The following is a 23,201-nucleotide window of genomic DNA, read 5'->3' on the forward strand; positions in this document are numbered from 1 at the left end:
CGCAAAGAGGGAGACTGGGACTGACTGGACAAGGGGACTGGGACTAAAATAAGCAGCCTGAGGAATGGTGACTACAGTCTGGGACATGGAACTTGGGGAGAGGGAAAGAAAGATTGGAGAATGGTCTTCTCCAATCTCCTTGAGGAAGAAGCAACAAGGGCCTGTACCTCTCTATGAATCTCTCCCCCCTCCCTCAAAGCCTGGAATGAAGCCCAAGATTCCCAAGCCTCATCATTCCTCTCTGGCAGAAAAAACCTTCAAACAACTTGGTAGAGCACATCTCTGCCGCAGGCTGGTCTGCACAAGAATGACAACCTACTACTGCGATTTTTCAGTTCAAGAGTTGAAGTCAGTGTGGCTGAAGTCCCACCCTGTTGACACCAGAAACTCTGTAAGGCAGATCAGTGGTTCTGTCTGTGCCTTCCCCCTGCCCCAAAATGTTTTCCAGATGTAACAAAATGGTTAAACAGACAGGGCACCCACCACCCTTGCTTCATGTCCTGGCAGGATGACATTGCATTGGATACATGCAACATGCTGAAAAGATGCAGCCCTTCCAACGTCACAGTGCACTACATCCAAGGGAAGAAATAACTGGTGGCCACAAGCAGCTCTCTAATGGGAGAGAAAACTATCATGCCAACTGGTCTGTTGCTAATAGCTGGATGGATTTTCTCCTCCAGCTGCTTGTGTTTCAACTAATCCGTCTTCCTGATGCTGGCCAATCAATCTTATAGTTGCTCTTATCTGCAGGATTTGGAGAAAAAGCACCATCCAGGGTCTGGTACAATACAAGGCCACAGGCTCCATAAGCGGATGGCTGTGATCCCCAAACTGCATTGTAGAGGATTTGACAGATCCAACAGGAATGTGGCATTTTCTAAAGAAAATTTTCTCCTAGTCTACCTCTGAGGCTTGTAGGTAGGACCTTTGCACAAGGCAGTAGTGAGGAAGAGAAGGAAGAATGCTTACTTTAACATACTATTTTCATTCCTCCCCTCAAGGGATTAGGGTAAATATTATATGGCAGGAAGCAAATGGTTTGAGCTGATTTACAGCACTTCAGCACTGCTCATTGTCTGCCCTTTCACTTTTCAGTGCAGCTTTCTGACACTGGAAACCTTCAGTCAAAACAAGCAACTATGGATATAGACCACAGGTGCTCAATCTCCAGCCCCTGGGCCACATCTGGCCTCTGACATTGTCTTATCTGGTCTGCAAGGCTTCTCATGGGTCCAAAAATTTGGCGGTAGAAGAGCAGTGGCACCACTCTCCTGCTGCCAAATCTCCAGAGCCATGGGGAGCCCCAGGCCCCACACACTGGATCCAGCATCTGACCCAGCATGTAGAGCCAGGCAGGGATAATGCCAAGCCCCAGGGCCCAATCTCAGCATGAGAGGAGTGGAAAGGGGTGACCCTGACCCATTGGTCCCAATGTTGATGTGGGGGGTTGGGAGGGGGTGGTGCTCGCTCCCTAGGACCTAATCCCAGTGTGAAAGGGGCATGAGGGAGGTGATGCCAGACCCTCAGGACCCAATCCTGGTACATGGGGTAGGGAGGAGGCAGTGTTAGGCCCCAGAGCCTGATCCAGCCTGCAGATGGACTCTGGGCCAGTCATCTGGCTCACAGGATAAAAAGGTTGAGCACCACTGATATAAAGGAATGCAAGGTACCAACTGGATTGGTATCAAAGGGCACAGATACAAGCTGTTATAATTCAACTGTTACATCTGCTCCATTCTTTAGTGACATAAGTGTAGCACAACTGCTCCAGTTTTAGCCCTTGGTCATTCAGTTTCAAAGTTAGGGCAATTTAACTCACTATATTGCTCCAGGCCTCAAGCAGGTGTAATAGCTGTGAAGTGCTCCCCATCAGCAGCTCCCTGTCCTCTCATAAGCAATTACAAACGTATGTTTGTCCAAGGCACATTTTTAATGCCAGAATCTGTTCTGTCCCTTGCACACTGCAGCTGCCACTTGGAGGACTAGGGCCAGTTCCTCTTTCTGTGCTCTCTGCTATGAATTCAGGGGCGAGGCGTTTCCTTTCCCACTGCTGCAGACCTGATACTGCTCAGTGACTCCCAGCCCCTTCCCAGTTCTGCTTCCAAATTGGCCCAAGATACTGGCACTGCTGGCTGCTGATCGCTAACTAAGCTATGATCCCTTTTGCTCTGCCCACCAGAGCAGCCCTTTGGGAGTACTGATTCACTGTGTCAGATCTGAAGGACCAAAAGCAAAAACAAGCTCGTGGCCTAGAGCTCAAAAGTCATGGCTCAGCTGGGACCTTCACTGCAGTAGGCTACAGAAACAAACTCCCTTCTTGCCTCTCCTGAGGACAAAGAGGAAGCCCCAGGGAAGTCCCAGGAGTAGGGGAGCTGGCTCAGCTACTGATAGACGGGTAAATTTTCTTTTTTGCTGGCAGGGGGGGGAGGGGGGGAGAGGGAGGGAGGGAAGGAGGGAAGGTAATGAGTTGGGTCTGCAGGGCTGTCAGGCTTAAGAGACTGAGTAAGCAAGGCAGCTAGGATCCAGGAGAGGCAGACCACACAAGGAAGGTCAGCGTGCACTGCACAATTCACTGTGGATACTCTCTTCATTATCCAGACTGGTTGCTTTTGCAATAAACCCGGCACGGGGCCTTCTCTGCCCAGAGTCTACAGAACAGAAAAGGCCTCTGGGAACTGAATGGGCTGGGCTGGCAACATACAACATTACAGAGTGCATAACACTGATGTTTGCAATGGGTCCAGCGGAAAGAGCCATCTGTCAAGACCTCAATAAATGTTATGAGCTGCACTTCTCATTGGTGGGACCTGCCTACGCCTTCCAGGGCAGAGAAGGGGTGGGGGAAGGGAGCCTTTTGGAGAGACAGCAAGTGTTCTCTGTTCCACGATGCTCCAAGGAAGCACATTAATGTCAAGTCACCTCTTCTCACTCATCTAAACAACTCTGCTCCTCTGGGGATCAACTGGAGCAGATGTTCCCACAGCCCTGCTTTCCCAGTGGGAAGAAAGGGTGGACGCTGAAGGGAGACAGGGCACTGCACTCACTCCAGCTCAGACTGCTTTTTCAGAGGAGGCATTGAAACGCATGCAGCTCTTGGCAAACTGCCTTTCCAGAGAAGTGTGCCAAAGGGCCCCTGCCCCAAACACCCATTTGAGTCTGTGCAGGTTTGTGCCTCACAAAATTATCCCTCTTCCTTTCCCCTAGTTGGGAAGCAATATAGGATGCAATTAAAACAGCCCACCTTCGACCCCAGAAGTGCTGGGGTGACAGACCAGAAAAGCCTAGTCTCAAATAAGTTCCAGAAGCAGCAGTCACATAAGGCTCCTGCTCAATACCAAAGTTGCCTGTGCATGCAGAGTCCCATTGCCTGCTGTTGTCATGAGTAACCCCTACTGTGACTGCCCGAGAGGATACGAAATGAAAACACCATCTCTTCTGGTACCCTGGTTCTTCTCTTTGTGCATCCCACTGCACCGTTTGCTCTCTCTGGAGCTCGACTGACACTAATCCTGCACGTGTGCGCGCAAATCAATACTATAGCTCTCTTAATGCTTTGCAGGTGTCTAAGCCTTTACAGGGCTGCAGCTGTAAGAGTTGCTTTTCCGTTTTATTTGGGCGAGTCTTTTACTCAGGCAACACAGAAGAGTGTTTCAACAAACAAGAAGTGTCAAACCCACAAAATGGGCAAAAAGAATATCAAGGGGAGGCTGCTCCTGCATTGAAGGCACTAGCTTGGGACTCAGGAGGCCTGGGCTCAATTTCCTATTAGCCAGGGTCCCCTGGCTACATCAATTTGACTTTAGACAAGCACTCACTCTCTCCTTGTGGTGCAGTTCTCTCCCCACTAAACAGGGCTGACAGTGTTGTCCCTTTGGGATGTTGTGAGGAAGGTTAAAGAATGTGAGACCCTTATTACTACAGGAAAGGATCCAGATGCTATAGCACCCTAGAAACTATTAGTGCTTTCAGAACAGACTAGCTTTCCAGTGAGCTGACAGTGCCCAAATGGTAACAGACATTGCTTAATGCTGCATTTCCCCTCCTGCCACTTATACCCACCCTCCACCTGCAGTCACCTGACACCCGCAGGACAGTTCCAGCTTACGTCATCATCAGTTATCCCTCCACACAAGGATGATGTCTACGAGGGGCGTTATTAGTGAGTTTAAGGTGGCTGAGGAGTCCAATCTGTGCTCTTCAAGTTTTTCCACAGATATGACAAGTGGTGCCTTGGGGCGGCAGGGGTAAGCACAACTGTTGGCCAGGATGTTGTGCGCTTTTTTCCTCCTTTGTTGTTTTGCAGCTTCCTGAGCAAGGCAGTTTTCTTCGAAGTAGGCTGTAGTTTGATGTATGATTCAGCACCATTGAGACCTGCTACCAGCCTGCACTTCCCAATTTATAGGGTTGATGCCACCCTTCTTAAGGTATGCTTTCAGGGCGTCCTTGTAGTACTTCCTCTGTCCTCCATGGGTCCTCTTACCACAACTAAGTTGAGAGAAGGGAACTTGCTTTGTGAGATAAGCATCAGCTATTTGCACACAGTGGCCAGCCCAGTGGAGGTGAAGTTTCATGATCTTTGCCTCAATGCTGGTTATGTTAGCTGCAGAGACGATGCTGGCATTGGTGCAGTGGTTTTCCCATCTAATGCAAAGGATCTTCCTGAGACAACGCTGATGGAAGCAATCCAGGTGCTTAAGCTGGCTTTGCTACATCACCCATGTCTCACACCCATAAAGGAGCATGGGGATAACCACTGCATTGTAGACTGGGACCTTAGTTTCCATCTGCAGATCTCGGTCAGCAAAGGGAATCTCTTACAAGGGAAACCAGCAGAGCACTAAGGTTTTAAGTGGCTTTGAGGTAACATGTCATGCCCTCTTCAAAGATGTTGACCCCCCTGGATAGCTTTCGCTCCTCCTCTCCTGTTCTGGCTCCTTCTGTCCTATTCCTCCCTACCCCACTTTTGCTCCTACTGGTTCTCCCTGGTGTCCCTGGTCACCAAGAGTGGCTCCTGTTCAGTGGAGGCAGGCTGGCTACTCCTGCTTTTTGGTCACAACTGCCCCTTACAGGTTCTTCTCTGTGGCTCCAGAAGAACGCAAGGGCACAACTGCCTCGCAATTCTGCCCGAAGGCCCACGGACTGGGACTGCTGATCCTTGCTTGGAGCCATGAGAGCCATTCTTTAAAAATCTAGGGCAAGTGTGCCAGCTATTATTAGCCCCCACAATGCTATCCCTTGGATGCTGCTGAGCCTCTTGGAGCCTTCTTCACTAGCAGCATCTGCCTTCCTCAGATCCAATGTGAGTTGAACCAAAGGCAGCCTACGCCACATGTCTTTGGGCACCTTGTGAAGTCTAACTGGAGAAAAGGGAGCTTGCCACTTGATGGCTACCAGGGCCATAGCCCTGCCCTGGTCTGAGCTCTATCAGCATTAACATCAGGAAAAGGAACTCCCCACCCCCAGCAGGGTTTGTAACCAGGCCACAGCTACTGCACAGCAGCCTCCGTGTCTCACCCATCACTCGCCCACTCAAAAGTTCCTTCCTCAGTGAGTAGTATATCATGCTGCACCAAACTGGGAAGAAAAACCATGAATACGGGTAATTTCCCAGAGCTGCTGTCTCTAGTTCCTTCCTTCCATCACCCGGGAGCACACGTCTGCATCCTCCCCCTTGCCAGCCACAACAGTCACATTGTCCCCTCAGCCCTGTTACCTCCTCTGAGCTCAGCGTCAGCATCTGCCCATATGCTACTCTCAACCCCAGCCTAGGTTCCCCTTCTGACTACAGGAAACCCCTGCTGGAGAAGCCACGTCCTTTGCAGAACCCTGGAACAGAAGCGGGGGGGGCTCAAGTACACAGGTGCTGTCAGCAGGTAAGTCTACCTGTGGTCTGATAAAGACCTGGTGCTCTTCCCAACAGATGGGCTGGGAAGTCAGAGTAGGATGCCAAACCCAGAGAGAGACACCATAAAGATGCTAGCAACATGGAGCCTCGTGGGGGGAAGCCTGGCACCTCGTGGGGGGAAAAAAGAGAGAAAGCTATATATAGGAGATGCCCTGTCAGCTACACTGATGCTAGATCCCTCAGCTGCAGATCATAGCCCTGAAAGCAGCAAAGCTAAGACCTTTAACTCTACAATTCCAAGGTTCGTCACAAGGAGTCCTTTGCTGTCAAGGCCTCTGGGCCCAAGAGAAGAGCCCGCGGAAGTTGGCCCCAACACAGCCAAAGTTCAAAAACACAACAAAAATCCTAATTGCTTGTGGGTAGCCTAGAACCCAGGCCTTGTTTGAAAGAGCTAGGTGGATCCTACCAAAATCCCAATCTGGATCACTGCAGCGTTACTATTGAGGCTCCCCTTGAAGTTTCAGTTGGACACTAGATTCTTCTTCAGTTTCCTATCCTAAACCCAATGGTGAAATGCAGACTTGCTGGTGACACTCCACCCTGGGGGAAGGAGATCTGCATTTCAAGAATGGGCAAGGTAGTCCCCATCTATTCCCTGGCCCCAGCCTTGCTCGCTTGAGAGACTGTAACACAGGGGTGTCCAATCTTTTTGAATGTGGGGCCGGATCACAAACTTTTTATCACCCAGTGGGCCAGCGACCCAAACTGAACAGCTTCACTCTGGCGCGGGGGGGGGAAGGAAATCACTTGAGTGTCTTCTAACTTGTCACATTCTCAGTTGCAATTTCTAGGCAGGGAAGAGTGTCCCAAAAGTTCCCCCACCCCAACCTTGTAAAATTGAGATCCTCCACCCCCAACCCCAGCAGTAAAAATGGCAGGGGGTGGAGGCAGGAAATTCGTAAGAGGTAGTCAGGTGGAAAGCAGCAAGAAAACCACCTATGGAGGTTGCTGGGAGTCTCTGGGGCTGGCAGGGGTACCAGCTGCAGCCCCAGCCCCAGCTCTGGTGCTGGGAGAGTGGCAGTGGCACAGGCCACACCGCTGGAGCATATATGGGGGGCAGTGCCCACCCTGCAATCCACATGCTGCCCAGGGTCTGGGGGGCTTCTGGGAGGTCTTATGGAGGGTTTCCCCCCCTCGCTCAGTATGAGCTCTGTGTGCTGGGGAGGAGGGGGAGGTATTTTACCCACTCCTCAGTGTTCACGGGCCCCTGGGTGGGACTTTTGGGGGTCTCTGGGATGACCCCCCTGCCACAGCTATGTGGGGTCTCATGGGGGTTTCCCTTCCCCGCAGTGCAAGGCTTCCCTTGCAGGCTTGGCAGAGCAGAGCTGGCATCACTGCCTGTAATGCAGTCGTGGAGTGGGGAGATTGGTTCCCTGGTTCCCACATTTGCATCCTCTTTTCCCATCCTGGTGGTATGTTTTTATTTTTATTTTCACAGACTCAATATTTCACGGATTTAACATAGACATTGGATTTAACACACATTACAACCTGCCTGACATCTGATTCATCACCAGGCACCTCTTACATTCTTCTTTTTCCCCAACCTTTCGTCCCCTCCTCCCTATTTGTTCTGCCTTTTATCTTCCCGATTTCCTTCTTTTCCTTTTTGTTTGAGAGCCTCTCTCACCCTGTACTATTATCACTGTCCTGTTTCCCTTAGGCCTTTTTCCCCCTGCTTTCCTCCCCCTCTCTTCCCCGTTTTACTTTTGTTTTTTTTCTAATTTTGACCTATTTTCTTTTCCATGACTTCCTGTCACTCTTTCTGTGTCCCTCTTTGCTCTTTTCCTGTCTCATACTTATTCATTTTTCACTGACGGCTTCTTCCCACCCTTGCAGTCTATCACTGCTGTCTCTCCTCCGGGCAGGGCCTGGCTCACTGATGAACCCGGCCCCGTGGGGGTAAGCAGCTCCCCTCCCCTTGCTGCCGGCTGGGGCCCGCAGGCCAGCCCTGGCCCACCTCACCTCACCTCGCCGCTGCCCCACCGCCGCGGCTCCGCGCTCTGTGGCGGCAGCAGCTCTGTGTTCCGCAGTGGCACTCCGCGCTCCAAGGTGCACTCTGCACCACCTCGGGCCAGATAAAATGGCTTGGCGGGCCACATGGCGGCCCGCAGGCCATATGTTGGACAAACTCTTACAGCAGGCTTTTCACTGAATAGAAGCACACCATAGCAGAGACAGTTTCTGGGCTTATACAGCACCAGGTCTCAAACCAGGCTTTGGGTAATGTCATAGACACAAGGAGCAGTCCACATTTGTAAAGAGCTGCCTCCAACAGAAGGCACTTAGGAAGGCCAAGGGGAATATTTCCAAAATAGCCCTTACCATGCACTGCTTAGTTCTGTAGACAATCTAGCCTTTTATAGACATGTTTTCTTTTCGGGCAAGTTTTAAACCGGACATTAGAAACCTTTACCAGGAAAACAGTCTTATAGCAGCAAAAGCAAAGGGAGGAGGGAGCAGAAGTGGGCACTGGCAGCTGCAGGGGTCTGTCCCAGAAGTACCCCTAGAGCTTGAGCATGGATGTGACAGGAGCAGTGAAGCTGAACACAGTGTAGACAGAGACACAAGGTAAATACTGGGGGGCGGGGGAGGGAGGGGCTAAGAGCCCACTGTTTAAATGCAGGGGTTTGACACCTCTCCCACACCCCAGCAGTCTGGCAGCATCTCATCTCCTATATGGGCAAATATTTGCCCAGCACTCAAAGGAGGAGGATACCAACCTTTTTAAATGCCAAGGAAGGAACAGCCTGTAAATTTCTCCCAGAAGAGTGCTGTGCAGAACCCCCAAGGGGGATAGCAAGGGTGAACCACGCTGCTTGCCAGGCACTGGAAGAAGCCTTCACCATTTGAAGAAACTGCCTGATTCATGGAAAAGGCTGGAGGGCAGCCGGGAACACTAGAGCTGAACAAATATTGCACAGCAGCGGGGGAGAGGTGGTCAGAGGCTGTTCCTGCTCTGCCTCATGCTAGCAGCGCCAGGCTTTCAGCTCTGCCAGCTTAGTGCTCACTGAGGGTTCTCCATTTAAGATAGATGGTCAGATGTTAGCAATTTTAACAGGCTCATTCATTAGCTTCAGGGCTGCATAGTCAGGGCCACATTATCCCCAACACTCCATGAAGTTCTCAGGGTGCTTTCAACAAGGCAGAAAGTTGCAAGGCTTTCCCATAGGACAGCATATGGAATCAGGAGGCACCAGGGATGCCTTCCCCAGCCCCAGAATGGCACAGGTTTGTGAGACTCCACTTAGCTAGATCAGCTTTGGTCTCTAAAGCTACAAACTACTTTGACCAGAGCTACACAAGAGAACCTCTCCCAACCGCCATGCTTCCCCCTACCTGTTAGAAACTCACTATCCTTCTGTATACTGGAAGCAGAAACCCTTTCCAGTAGAGCAAGTAAATCCCGTCCTGACCCAGGCACAAGTTAGCCAGCCCGCATGCAGGAGCTGGAGATGAGGTCACAGCTGCCCATTGTGGGGCGGCAGATCCTGCAAGGCAACTGGACAACAGGCTAGAAGGGACACTGGTTTTGCATGGCAGGGTGACTACTGGATTGTTTCAAATGGTCTCACTCACTACTCAAGTCCAAGGCCTGTTCCTCCTCCTGGGCATCAGATGGAATGAGGGGAGGAGAAAGGGGGAAAGAGGGTAGTGAGTTTGGGAGGAGGAAAAAGGATAGGAGTTGTTTTAATCTTGTTTGAAAACACCTCTTTCTCCTTTTCAGATTTTGTCTGTGGAAATGGAACATGTGATCATCTGACATGCAAGTTAAAAGTTAAAACACAGCAGCCTTGGGGATACAGCACTGGACTGGCACTCAAGACACCTGGGTTACCTAGCCAGGCTGGGGGCAGACCCAGGTAAGTGATCTTGGGCAAGTCCCTTCACCTCTCTCTGATTCAGCAACTCCACCTCTAAAGGAGGAACAGCCACACTGACATCTTCTGCAGAGGGTTTTGAGTGCTGTGTTATTCAAGAACAAGAATGAAGATGGATCCACCTGACAAGGGGTGTAATGAGGGGAAGGATTTGCAGGGAAATCATTTGTTCTTCCACTCAGTGTCATCCCCTTGCTTATCCAGGTCCTCATTTCTCCAGGACAAAACCCAGTCCCCTTTCCACACTGAGAATAGTCATTCCTACTCCTACGTGCACACAAGGAACCTGGGAGACTGACAGAAAAAGGAAGCCAACACATTCTTGTTTTGAGGATAGATGTCTCATCAGGCAGTGCACTCCAGCTACTAATCTGTGATGGGTTTAGTGCTAATCTTGCTCACACAATCCGCAGTGGGGTAAGAGCAGTGGAGGAGCCATCTTTAAGTCCTAGCATCCCTGCCATTCAAGGGCTTCCCCCCACAATGCCACATCCATGATGTCACAGAACCCTTCAGTACCAGTTTCTGCCATGAGGTCACTGATTCCATAGAGAACAGTGACATTTATGTCAAGTAACATACCAGTGAGAACTCTTTGATTCATGTTCAGTCTCCTGCCTGCCACTGCCACTGCAATTAATAGAACTGCTGCATGCAAATGCACTGTAGAATGAGGTTAGTAATTGACTGTCAAACCACCTGCTGAGTTACCTGAACCTGATCCACTATCTACATCATAACAAGTAGACTATTAAGAACTTACATAACTGCAAACTGCTTCATGCCTTTAAATGCAGCCTATATGCAAGATTTCACCTAGTTTTAACCAAATGGAAAAATGTTTGAAAAGCCTGTATTATTCTATTATGTAGTCAAATTACACTAGGAAACGAGACACATGAAAGCATTTTTCTTTTTATCCAATCAGAGATCACAACATTAAGACCTCTCAAATTGTAATCACATGTTTATTGCAGGGAATAACAGCAGGGCAAAATTAGGGTGGCTTGGAAGCCCAAATGATACATTTCCAAACCTTAACGTGTTTAAGTTAATGTTTAAAAGAATCTAAATCGGAATTTCCTGGGTTTGTAAGGTTTGCTTTTACAACAGTTCCACCATTTTTACCCTTATGGTGCTCTCTGCTCTAGTAGAATGTACTTTATCTCACGTAAATAAGGAAGTCAATTTTTTTTTAAAACTAATGCTTTCTGCAGCAAGCACACACATTGTGAGGATACACTGATTTTATTTTTCATGCACAAGGTAACTAAATTGCTGCTTAATGCATTGTGAAGCACAGAAAAATGATACCATCAGTTAACAGAAAGGAAGAGCTTGAAATCTTGGAGAGCCTGGTGCCAGTTCCGCCTAGGTGACAGGATATTTTGTGGGGGAAACAATGTTTCTCATCTATACACAGTGCTGATATTGCATGCAGGGATCAGAGCCATCCGTTTCTATGTCATGACACATTAGAAAAAGCAAGGCAATAACTTGGCATCAGCTATATGATAGCATTTATTTTTGGTACTGGACACTAAAGCATCCCAGTGACTTCAAAATGACATGACACCTGTACACAAAAAGATTGTTTAAAAAAAATAATTTTAAAAAACATGACATTGTGGGAAGAGTTATATTGCAGGATTTTTTAAAATCAAAGAACCTAAAATATGCCCTGCACATTCTGACTGAAGAGCTGACCAGGTGCACCAGTTTTCAAGATCATCCAATATGCCACGTGGTTTATACAAAAATTCTGCTTTAAATAAACCACATTGCAGCTGATTTTCCAAATTGCTAAGACAGCATCTCAGCATCACAAGCAAGAGCAAGTGCCCCACTAAAATCAGATATGCCTAGAAAGAGGGAGGGGCTCATTTTGAATGCTTCTCTGCATCTCTTGGGTCTGTAAATCCAGGCTGGATATCTCCCAGGAACAGGATCTTAGAAGATTTCTAAGGGAAGCGGCTTTTGAAAAGCCTGTCATGTAGGATTTCAGCATTTCTGGCTCCAGACAAAACACAGAATTAAAGTGATGCTCATACATGAAAGACGAGGAAAGAACGGGAATTTTGAATCCTCTCAAAAAGATTCCATTAGAACACAGGCAAGTAGGCTGTGGCGTTCGTTGAAGGCTGCGCTGGCCAACTGCCAGCAGCTTGAAGAGGAAACAATTTGCACATATATTTGCATAAATGCATCAAAAATGAATGGCTATGGCCACAATAATGGCTGTCTGCTCTACAATGCCACAGCTGTACAATCCACATGTTACAGCAAGATTTTGCTCCAAAAATTTAAGCCATCATCAGCAATCACTACCTACAATGCTTATGGTTATGAAGGTACCTTGCTGAGTGGGAATGGAAATTAAACTGATGAGGTCTTCCTCTGCAGCATTGAGATATGAACCACCACAGTACTCCTCAAAGATATTCATGCTGTGATCTACCCCACTGACCTCTCAGTCCCTAACGGCCTCCTACATGTTCCTAGGACCTGGAAATACCATGAGCCTCCATCTTCCCTGAGAACTGGTGAAATGGTGTTCTGTACTGGATCTACCAAAAGCCACAGCCCCAGCACTCCAAGGGTTTGGCTGCTGCCTGTAAATCAACTATAGGTCCTTTGGGGAATAATCAGGACTGCAGACCCTAATAGATAATGGGTTTCTGCTGTACCATTCCCAAGTCTTCCCTCCTCACACAAAAGAGCCACAAAACAGTTTACTAGCACAGCCAGCAGCACTGGCCTCCTATGTGTCGGAGTGGAGCACAGGTGGAGCTGTAATGGCATTATTGCATTAAACCAGTGGTTTTCAAGCTGTGGTCTCCAGACCCCTGGGGGTCCACAGACTTGTGTCTAAGGGATCTGAGAAAGATAACTACGATCAATCAGAACACTTACAATTCAAAGGGGTCCACACTGCCATTCAAAAATTTTCAGGGGTCCACAAATTAAAAAACGTTAATAACCACTCCTTTAGACTAATGCAACCTCTGAGCAAAACTACTGCAAAAGGTTGCACCCCAACTATTCAGACCCTCATCAGTGACACTGCCCCAGCCCTACCTATACTGCACATTGAGTCCACAGGCTTATAAATAATCCAAGAGCAGAAAGGATTAGAGAGCTTCCCAACACAGTAAACTGAGGATGCAGTGAGATCCATGGCATTAAGAGTGCCTGCAGTGAGAGAAGCCTTATCTACAAAAGGGCCCAGGTCACTCCCTATGCCAGTGAGCTACTGCTGGTGTTAGGGATGCTGGGGAACTTTCCCTGAGCTATGGCAAGCAGGGACCAGGGCAGAGACTGTGGGGGTGGGTCCTGCTGAGCCAACCTTACAGGCATCAACTCTCCCCCACTTCAACATGACCTTTCCCAGCTCCCACATTGCAAAGGAACTACAGGAATTCCAGGAATCCTGTTTGCCCTGCACTGCCCACCCCCCTCCACCTCCCAAGCTTGGGTGGATCCCTCCTACAGCTGGATCAATCCCCCAAGAGAACTGCCCCTCCTTCTTCCCATCAATAGCCCTCTCTCCTTACAATAAAAACCCCAGCAGCAGCAGCAGCTCTAAGGGAAGTGCTGCCCAAAAACGTGGGAAGAGACAGGCCCTGCACTGAGCTTGCAGCTTCACTGGGCAGAACACAGATGACAGGCAGGTGGGGGGAGGAAGACAGCATAGAGGTTACGCTGTTATGTCTCTCCTCTGTGCTGGTAACTTGTCCTTCATGTCACCATGCCAATGCCCCATGGCACAAGTGAGACTGAAGAGTGACTGGAAAAGCGCAGGACATGGCTTGGTGAGCACCTCCTTCCAAGCGGGGGAGTCAGACACTTGCAGGAGGAGGATGCAGGGACAATCCTCAGAAAAAGCAGCAGGGATATGTGAGAGGAGTCCGGGGTAGAGACATGGCTACTGCAGGATGCTAGGGTGATGAGAAGCCAGTGAAGTGCCCCCCCAAAAAGGAGGATGGGGGAGAGGGAAAGGAGCTGATGTGCTCAGACAATTAAGCTAGAATGGTTGGTTTTCGCATCTTTGGACTGGTTTTGGACACTTTGGATTGACCAAAGGCAGGGGCTGGAGTGAGGACGTGGAAGAGAAAACAGGTAGCTCCTAAAACAGCAGCTCCCAAATTCTGACAGATTGTGCACCACCAGTTTAAAACAATACAACCTTAAGTAACACTAGCAAATTTTGTCATATGAAGTAATTATAATAAATCTGTTAATGCGTACCACTGATAGGCTGTCTGCATAGCACTGGTGGTACCTGTACCACAGACTGGGAACTGCTGTCCTAGGAGATACCTGCAGTAGTGAAGGCTGGAGGTAGAGAGGGGTCAGACTCAGCATGTGGCTGTTGCACTGTGTGAGCTGCATCCAGCTGTTGTTTGGCACTCCTCTCCCCAGTTCCATTCTAGACCCTGGCCCATCCAGCAGCCAAGCCCTGTAATTTACCCTCCTTGTCTCTGACCTGGTCCCAGGTCTTGGGACCCAGCACTATCTCCACCCACACTGGTACCTGGCCTGCTGGCAACAGCAATCACCACATTCTCTATGAAATGTGATCCCCTACCTGAGTTTTCCCCACCACCCTGGCTCACCCACCTTTCTGATCCATATGTGGACAGTCTCCTTCTCAGTGGCACTGATCGGTTCCCACCACCAAGGGACTGTCAAAGAGAAATCTGGCCTGTCTGTCTTCTGCTTGTGGTCCCTACTATCTTTTTTCTCCAGCTTGCCTGAGGGAGACCTTACCCATACACTTGCATTCATCTATCAACCCCACACTGTTACCTTGCATGTTATGAAGACTCTCCAGCACTCCTGTCCTTGAGATGCTCCAGCCTTTTCTCCCAGCCCTGAAGTGGAGATGTAAAAGAACTCCCTCCCAGCCTCCTCTCCCTTTGGGGTTGTCTGTTCCCCTCTCTCTCTCATGTATCCACCAATCCGATTGCTAGGCAGCCAACTTGCTGCCAATGCCTACATGACTGTCCTCAGGTAAGAGGGTGTGAATGTAACCTCTCTATTGTTTTGAGCTCTGACCTCATGACCCAGGGGCAGATGCTTAAGCCCATGTCACCCCAGTAGGTAACCGTGATGTTTTTCAAATTGATTGGCCAGCATCAAATGACACATGTCCCTGACTGGGTCCAGGTGGTGAGGTCAGGAGAGCTATTTAAGAGGGTCCCTCCAGAAAGAGGGACGGACATTTTAAAAACACACACACGGATACATGGACCTTTGCAGCTCTCTCATTCTCTGGATGTGGAAGTAACTTACCAGAAATTTAACAAGGAACTTAGTTTAATGTACTCTAGTCATGTATCTAAAGGCTACCAAGCTGCTTCTGTTTCCTCAGGGTTTTTCTTTTGCCACTTCTCTGACTTGTACTTGAATCCCAGCAACATCTGCTGTTGTTTTCTCCTCTTTGCCCCTGACGGGTCAGATTTCTGATTGAATGAAGGTCTCTGGATGGCGAGAACCTAAGACTGACCCTCAATCCTGCTGACAAGTAGACTCTTCACACACCAAGTAGCTAGAGGCTGCAGTACCTCTCTCCCTCCCTGGGATAAAAAAAATTGAGCTGCTGAAGGAAAGGGCTACTGCACTCACCACTCGAGCTTCAGCAGCTCTATGCACCCTCACAAACACCCTACCTGGGAGTTGCCAGAAACGTCAGAGGAAACAGCTAGATACCAACCCCAGAAGACTGAGGAGCACCAGAGACTTCCCAATTTGGGCACAGCCATGCAGCACCCAGTGGCAGCCCAGCAGGTGGAAGAGGAGCATAGATAGCACTCCCCCACCCCTCCTCCCAGCCACACAAAGTTGCTCTGCCTGCTCTCCCAAGCATCTGCATTCATATCACATCTGAACTAGAAGCTTTGGTTTGGGGGGAAAAAACTTCCTGATTCAATCCAAACCTCCCAGGGGTTACAGGCTAGGTTGGCAGCCATTTAAGCACTGCCCTCAAGAATGGCCCTTAGGTTAGTGCCCCTGTTTAGGAAATCTTCTCTATTCCATAGTTCTTCTCCATCCACTGGCAAGCAACCAGAAATCTTCCTTAAAACATGTCAGGCGGCAGGGGATGGAGAAAGGCACTGACTCCCCTGTTTGGATAGCTGCTGCTGCTTGGCCATTAGCACACTCATGCAGCTGCTGCAAGGAGAAGCACACACAGAGAACAGCCTGAGGCAGCCTGTGCTCTCTTCCCCTCCTGTACCACTGCTCAGTGCTGGGTAATTAGAGAAGCATATTTTCTTCACCTACCAGGGTGAGATGATTGCAGCAGCAGGCTCCTCCAGTCTTGTGGCCCTTTTCAGCTACCTGGCTTTCTCAACAGCAGCCACCATCCAGGGCTGCATTCTGTTTCCTGGTGCTCTTGGACTGCAGCAGTGCTGTGCTGCCTACCACCTACCTCCAGAACTCAGAACGAGGCTCATCAGGAATGCACCCCAATAACCCCACTTCGAGAGCCACCTCAAGACTTAAATGGCGGGGCATAGAAATACAAGGTGAAGAAATACCCATTTAACCAAAAGACTCCAGTTCCCAGCAATGACTTCCTGGGATCCAAGGCCCACCTCACCTTTATAAACCTTTGGATTTTTGTGGTGGGACCTTGCTCCTTAGCACAGCCAGCCGGCAGGCCTAGGAAAACTTCTCACACAACCATATCTGCTACATTTCCATAGGATCAGGTTTTCCCCATTTCACTTAAAGGCTCCTTCCTACGGATCCTGCCAGCCAGTGTGGCATAGGATATCTTTGAGGTGATACTAGAATAGAGCATGTTTTGCCCGTTTTCTTAAGTAACCCATCAGTTCTTTGCTTCTTTCGTACACTCTTGCTTTCCACCCTTCTTTGGAAAGGGTGTTACTTCTTTGGAAAGTGTTACTCAGTTTCCCAGGTCTGACCCTCTTGTCCTATGTGGAAGAATCTTTCTAAGTCTCAGACTTCAAGAAACAGTGCCCATGCTGTCCCAGAATTTCATTCTAACCTTATTTCTACTCTCTGTCCAGCTGGACTCTTAATGGATTGCATGTGAACTGTCATAGGTGGGGAAGATACGAGGACCCTGTGAACACCAGCAGCAATGCGCACTTTGGCCTCACAGGCACGATCAGCCTTGCTACACACACTGTTGTGACTACAATATGTTCTGTTTATATGGTTAATCAGATAGATCCATCATTTGCTTAACTGAATAATAATATACTAGTCCCAGTTATTTTCCCATTGCTTCCACTGCAACCAACACTGATTATCTGCATGTTGGCCAAGTGTATAAATGACTTCAATGCATAGGAACTCTGTCTACTTTTGTAATGCAAAACTGTACTCTGTTTAATTATATTACCAGTGAAGCTGATTAGGAGCTGTCAGGTCTTTCAAAGCAGCACCGAACTGACACGGTCCTACACCTGTTTCAAAGACTTCAATAAAGGCATAGGGTGCTCTGAGAAACAAGGTAGCAAGCCATAGTGAAGCAAGAAAAACATGGGCTATTCCTATAGGCCCCTAGTCCAATCCCATGAATCCAATAATCAGGCCTTCTTTGAACAATCTCTTCTTTTCTAGAGCATGATGATGAGATACGGGTTTCCATTGCTTCTCTTCAGAGGCTGCTCCATAGGCCAACAGATCTCGCTGTCCAGAAGACTTTGCTAATATTCAGATAAAAAAAATTACATCCCTTAAATTCATCCTCTAACTCCTCATTACTCCTACTCAGGTGGGATTTCATGACAAAAGGGACTGTCAGGATGCCATGACATGAACAGCTTATGTCTCCAAACTCAGTCCTTCTCCACCAAAAGGCAAGAAACATGTCCCAGTCCCCTGCTTTTGTTAGCAGGTACCACACTTGCATACCCTAGCAGTGCTTTTTCTGGGACTCTCCATCAATTTGTGCCTGGTACTGAGTTGAGGATCACTGTTGTGGTTCCACTCCTCTCCTCTCTAAAGTGGGCACTCCACTCCTCTCTAAAGTGGGCATCGCTATATTTCAAAGCCAGTTACTACGTATATTACATACTACTAAATATACTTTACAAATTGGCACACTAATATAGCTTCGGTGCCTTGTGAAGCCCACAGAAAAACAGCACCCTGCCCCTAACAATTTATTGTACTTAAGCATCAAGTTGCTCTGTATCTTTTCTTACAGTGACTTTGCTCTCTAACAAGACTATAGGAGTTTTCCATGACAAGAGAGGCTTAGGAAAAGGAATTTCTTCATTCTTGAATGCAAAGACCACCACTGCCCTGGGACAGAGTCAACTTGACACCTAGCCAGTTCAAAGAGATCTTGGGAACTATGCCAGCTCAGAGTCTTCCTGCTAATTCTTGTAGTTTTACCATTGCACGTTTAAAAAAAAAAAAAAATCTCTCTCTCTCTGTTACTGTGAAAAAGGCCCACAAAGAGAGAGAAACCAACTGACCCTAGGGAGAAAAGGGAAGAATAAAGGGTTATACATAAAAGCACTGTCAAAATATACTGCAGTGGAAACTGGAACACACCAATCTATATTTGCTCTCTCTGACCTCTGACTGTTACACTCCAAAGGGCAGGAACCGACACAGCAGACCAACACACTCTCCAGGAAACTCTCTTCACATTCAGACCGCAATTTTGACTCCACAATTCACACTTCTCCTCTAGGTTGGAGTCCACAGGCAGGCAAACACTTATTTTGATTTAGCACTATCCCATGGGGAGGCAGGGTTTTTCACATCCCTCATTATTGGCTATGATCTCTCTGGTCATTCAAGACTTTGCCCTTGGATAATTAACCCCATGTTGTAGTCTATTTATGCTATTAAACAAAGATTTCAGTTGCAAAGAGTTTTTTTCAGGCCCTCTAAAACCCACTGCTGCCCCTGCTTAGCTATGGAGTGCTCGCTGGCCCTTTCAGGTTGCAGTCTGTGCTCCTTCCCAAACACTTTCAATTGAAGGTGTCTTTTTGTAATGCTGTTTAGAAGGATAACGATCACAGAATATTTGAAAAGAGATATGAGTTCAACTGTCTGTCTACAAACATTTACCACTGAGGGATCTAAATTGTTGTACCAGGGATTCTTGCACAAATATGCTTAGGAGAAAGGAAAGCATATCTAACATGAGAAAATATAAACTATTACCAGGTCTGGGCGCCCACAGATATGTCCTCCAACAATTCTGTTGCTGAAGGTTAAAACATCAAGGGAAAGGCTTCCAAAAGTATTAACTATTAAAACCATTAAAGAACATTACATTCTTCTTTGGCCACAAGTGTAAAAGCCCATTTTCAGGGTTAGATTCTGTAATGAACAGCCAGTGAAGCCAATTCAAGGAGGAGATCAGAGAGTTCAGCCCTGCACAAGATTTTTTTTTTGGTTCAAGCGGAAGCAGGTCTCAGCACACAATGGTTTACTCTACAGCAGAGGGGATCATGTTTGGTGCAGCTTTTTAGAAAGAGAATGTCTCTTATTTTTTCAGGTTTTGGCAAGAAACTTCACAACCTTAATCCCTAACTAAGGAATGTCAGGACACTTGGAAACAATCCAAATAAATGGGTGTACTTACTGACTCAGTGCATGGTCAATGCAGAAATAAATAAGGGAAAGACACAAGACCTAGTAACTTGTTTGAATCACAGTAATAGTGTTTCTGAGGCTCTCAGAAGAAGATGGACTCTGGCCTATATTTCCCTTACTGATTACCAGGAAGTTTGAAACCAGTTTCAAGGCTGGGAGTGAATTTTATTTGTGAGCTCTGGGCAGTGACTATACCTGCCTTTAAGGTTTGTCCTGCATCCTGGCATTATCAGCACCAAAACATAAATTTAGGGAGGGGCACTATTATTCATTTTTTCAGGGAAGTAAAATGTGCTTATTTTCTTTTAGTGTACTTTTCAAGGAGGAAGCACTTTCAGGAGTGTATGAGGAACCCATTTATTGTATATAAGCTTCATAGTTTCATAGTAGGCAGGGTCGGAAGGGACCTGAGGAGATCATCTAGTCTGACCCCCTGCCACGGCAGGAAAGAGTACTGGGGTCAAACGACCCCGGCCAGATGTTCATCCAGCCTCCTTTTAAAGACCCCCAGGGTAGGAGCCAGCACCACTTCTTTTGGAAGTTGGTTCCAGGTCCTAGCCGCCCTGACAGTGAAGTAGCGCTTCCTAATGTCTAGCCTGAAACTACCCTTCACTAGCTTATGTCCGTTGTTTCTTGTAACTCCCGGGATTGCTCGGGGGAACAGGGACTCTCCCAATGCCTGCTGGTCCCCCTAGACTAGTTTGCAGACTGCCACTAGATCCCCTCTCAGCCTTCTCTTTTGGAGGCTGAACAGGTATTCTCATAAGCTCTCGTATTCTCTGGAAGAACTCATGACATTCAGACTGAAGGAGTTGGTATTTTAAAGTGGTGGGTTTGAAAAGAGACAGGATGAGTTAGGGTTAGGTCTCCTTGAGGCTTCAAGGAGACAGTATGCCTCCTTCCCCAAGGACTATCCAGTCTTTGGCTAAGACTGTAGGCCTTGACATAACCAATGCCATTAGCTGGATGTGGGGCAAGCATGAGGCAGTTAGAGAGGGGGGTGACCTATTTAGCTGATCTACCTAAATGTCCTACTTAGATGACCTAGTTGGTGATAAGAATGTTGAGACACAGATTGTGGGTAACAAAGAAATGGGTAGAGTTGCTATGATGTGGGAGCTTGTGACACAATTTGTGGAAGCTTGTCAATCATGTGAAAGTAAAAAAAAATGCTGTAAGGACATATAAATAGCCAAAGAAGCAGCTTAACACCTAGAAGCCAGAAGGTCAAACAACACCCAGCTGCTGTGATTGAGACCCCTGGTGCTGTGACAATGCCTAGTCAGCCGAGCATCATATCATTTGGAAGGACCACATAAGGATACCTTCTTAAATTCTTTGGAGTTTTCTTTTTGTATTGTTAGCATTTAATAAATTTTGGATTTAAGGCCAGAATAGCCTCAACAATCATTTTATTCTATCCACACCACCCCTTAATCAAAATTCAGTACAAGCCTGCCAGGAAGAGTGACAACTGATGCCCAAGTGAGGTGGCTTTGCAACATAAGTATCTTTCAGTTAGATGTGGGACTGTGCACTCAGCCTCAAGACCTACCATTAGAGCAGCAGATGCTGAGCTCCAGACTGAATGGGCCAGCCTGGATAGAGCCAGAGTCAAACCACACATTTTTTAAGATAAGAAAGTGTTTAGACGGCTTCCTCACCTCTCCGCCTCCAGCCCACCCTGCCTCCATTTACACGCTCCTCCGCCGTTTTTAGCTTCCAGTGAGACAGGCAGTAAAACCACCAGGAGGAAAGTTATTCCCACAGCCATTCAAAAATCAGGTGGAATACAGGGTAGGTTTGCACCTTACAGACTAACTAAAATCAGAGATGCATAGCATAAGCTTTCATAGGCAGCAGGGTTACTTCATCAGAAGATAGAACATTAGATGCATCACAGCATGCAATTAAATATAAGCCCGTTGGCTATGAAAGCTTATGCTACGCATTCCAATTTAGCTAGTCCATAAGGCGCAAACCTACCCTGCCTTCTGCTCAACTTCAGACTAGCATGGCTAACTACTGCTCTCCATTCAAAATCTGCTAAAGCCACACAAAGAAATCTCTGGACAAAATGCCCTCACCAGAGATGTTCAGGCAGCCACAAGAAGTCTGAAACCTTTGACTTCCTTCTTTCCTATCACTCACTTGAAAGACTGGAACCAACAATCAACCTCAAAACTTCAACAGGAAGCTCTACAGTCCCTTCAAAGCCAGAGAAGATTGCCCACTGCTGTGTATTTTTGAATTGAATAAAGTAACTAGCACATAATCTGTTACAGAACAGGCCTGTTCTCCAAATCTGGCGGCACGACATCCAAACTATGTGCCTCTTATACAACTGAAGCACTTAACTAGCAGTGAAAAAATAACCAAAATTCTCCCATAAATAGTTCACTTCCTTTGTTTCACCTTTGTACAGGAAGTTAAACAGCACTTGGCATCATATGTAGTGTGCCTACACATAGGCAACAAGTCCACACCCAGGTACCCATCTTCTACCCACATCTGTTTGAGCAACACATACTCTTACATAACAAGAAGCAATATTGGCACCAAGGCAGCCAATGTCCCCCAGTATCATTATGTCACTGACTGGCAACATATTGGGAATGTGATTATTTTTGGCAAAACGTCTGAACAATATCCAACAGTAGCTCCTATGTATCAGAGAATGCTTCTGTGGATCTTTGGTGGGTGGGGGGCTGGGGGAGGGACACAACTCTTAAACACGGCAGCACTGTAATGGACTAACCAAAGTAGATATATATAAAGCTTTTTTCATGTCTTTTCACTCTGATGAAGTGAGCTTCAGCTCACAAAAGCCTGTACTATATATATCTACTTTGGTTAAACTGTAAGTGTAAATCTACCCTGCCTTCCACTTGACTTCAGAGTAACACGATTAGCTACCCCTCTAAGCGCTCTAATGGTAAGAATCAGCAGATGTTGCTTACCATTCTTATTGCCTCTGACAGCAAGAACCTCAGGGTTCAAGATGCAGCATTCAATAAGCAAGATAAGTGACTTCCTTCCCAAGAAACAGGAAAATAATGTTAGATACCCAAAATCAAGCCACTGTAATCCTAGAGTCTGTACTCCCTCCTGGTTACTGCAGGGGTGCCATTCTAGCAAGACTCTGAAGATGTAACAAGATATTCTAAGAGCTCAGGCATTCATGTAGAAATCATGTAGAACCTTTTGAGTAACATTCCCATCACTTCATTCGAAGGTGTCACGTATGCATCTCATCACTTCACGTACCAAAATAAAGGTACAAAAGTTTCCCTTTAAATTCTCCTTTGTCTATCCCTGTGCCCACTCATCACAAACCTACAGCTTTTGTGATATATCAGCTACCATCTGACGCCCATCAAATCCAAGTAAAGATGCAGGTATGATGCCTCAAAGCCAACCATGATCTTACCAAGCAGCTAGGATGAATGGCCAGAAAGTGAAAGAGAATTTAATATCCAGGAGACCTTAAACCCTTTAAATAATACAAAGAGAAGCACAACAGAGGCACAATGTCTGAAGTCAGAAAAAATTTTAAAGGGACCCAGCTTAAAAGAAAATATTAAATGCTTAGCCTCGAGCTGAGATGTCACTGGGCACCATACTGGTTTACTTCCCCCTAGCACCCCTGCTAGGCTCTTTAACAGAGTAGACACAGAAGCAAATGTAATATGTTTGGCAACACTTACCCTGATTCTCCGCATTGCGGTCACAATCTCTACCCTGCTGTTCGGCCGGGGTACATCGAGGCTTCCAATGTACTGGGGAAAGAAAAGGAAGAGGATTAGCACAGCCTCCAT

The 23,201-nt window shown here is 47.4% G+C and overlaps 1 protein-coding gene across 4 annotated transcripts in view; it reads right to left on the reverse strand.

Moving 5' to 3' along the window:
* Nucleotides 1-23,201, reverse strand: part of NOS1AP (nitric oxide synthase 1 adaptor protein) — a 156,776-nt gene that overhangs the window by 91,869 nt on the left and 41,706 nt on the right. For all 4 annotated transcript variants that reach the window (XM_019486551.2, XM_006276167.4, XM_006276166.4 and 1 more), the window contains exon 2: nt 23,091-23,162. In XM_019486551.2, the coding sequence (XP_019342096.1) occupies nt 23,091-23,162 (72 nt within the window). The remainder of the gene's footprint in view (nt 1-23,090; nt 23,163-23,201) is intronic.

The sequence above is a fragment of the Alligator mississippiensis genome, chromosome 5, assembly GCF_030867095.1.
Source record: "Alligator mississippiensis isolate rAllMis1 chromosome 5, rAllMis1, whole genome shotgun sequence".
In the NCBI taxonomy this organism is placed as follows: Eukaryota; Metazoa; Chordata; order Crocodylia; family Alligatoridae; genus Alligator; species Alligator mississippiensis.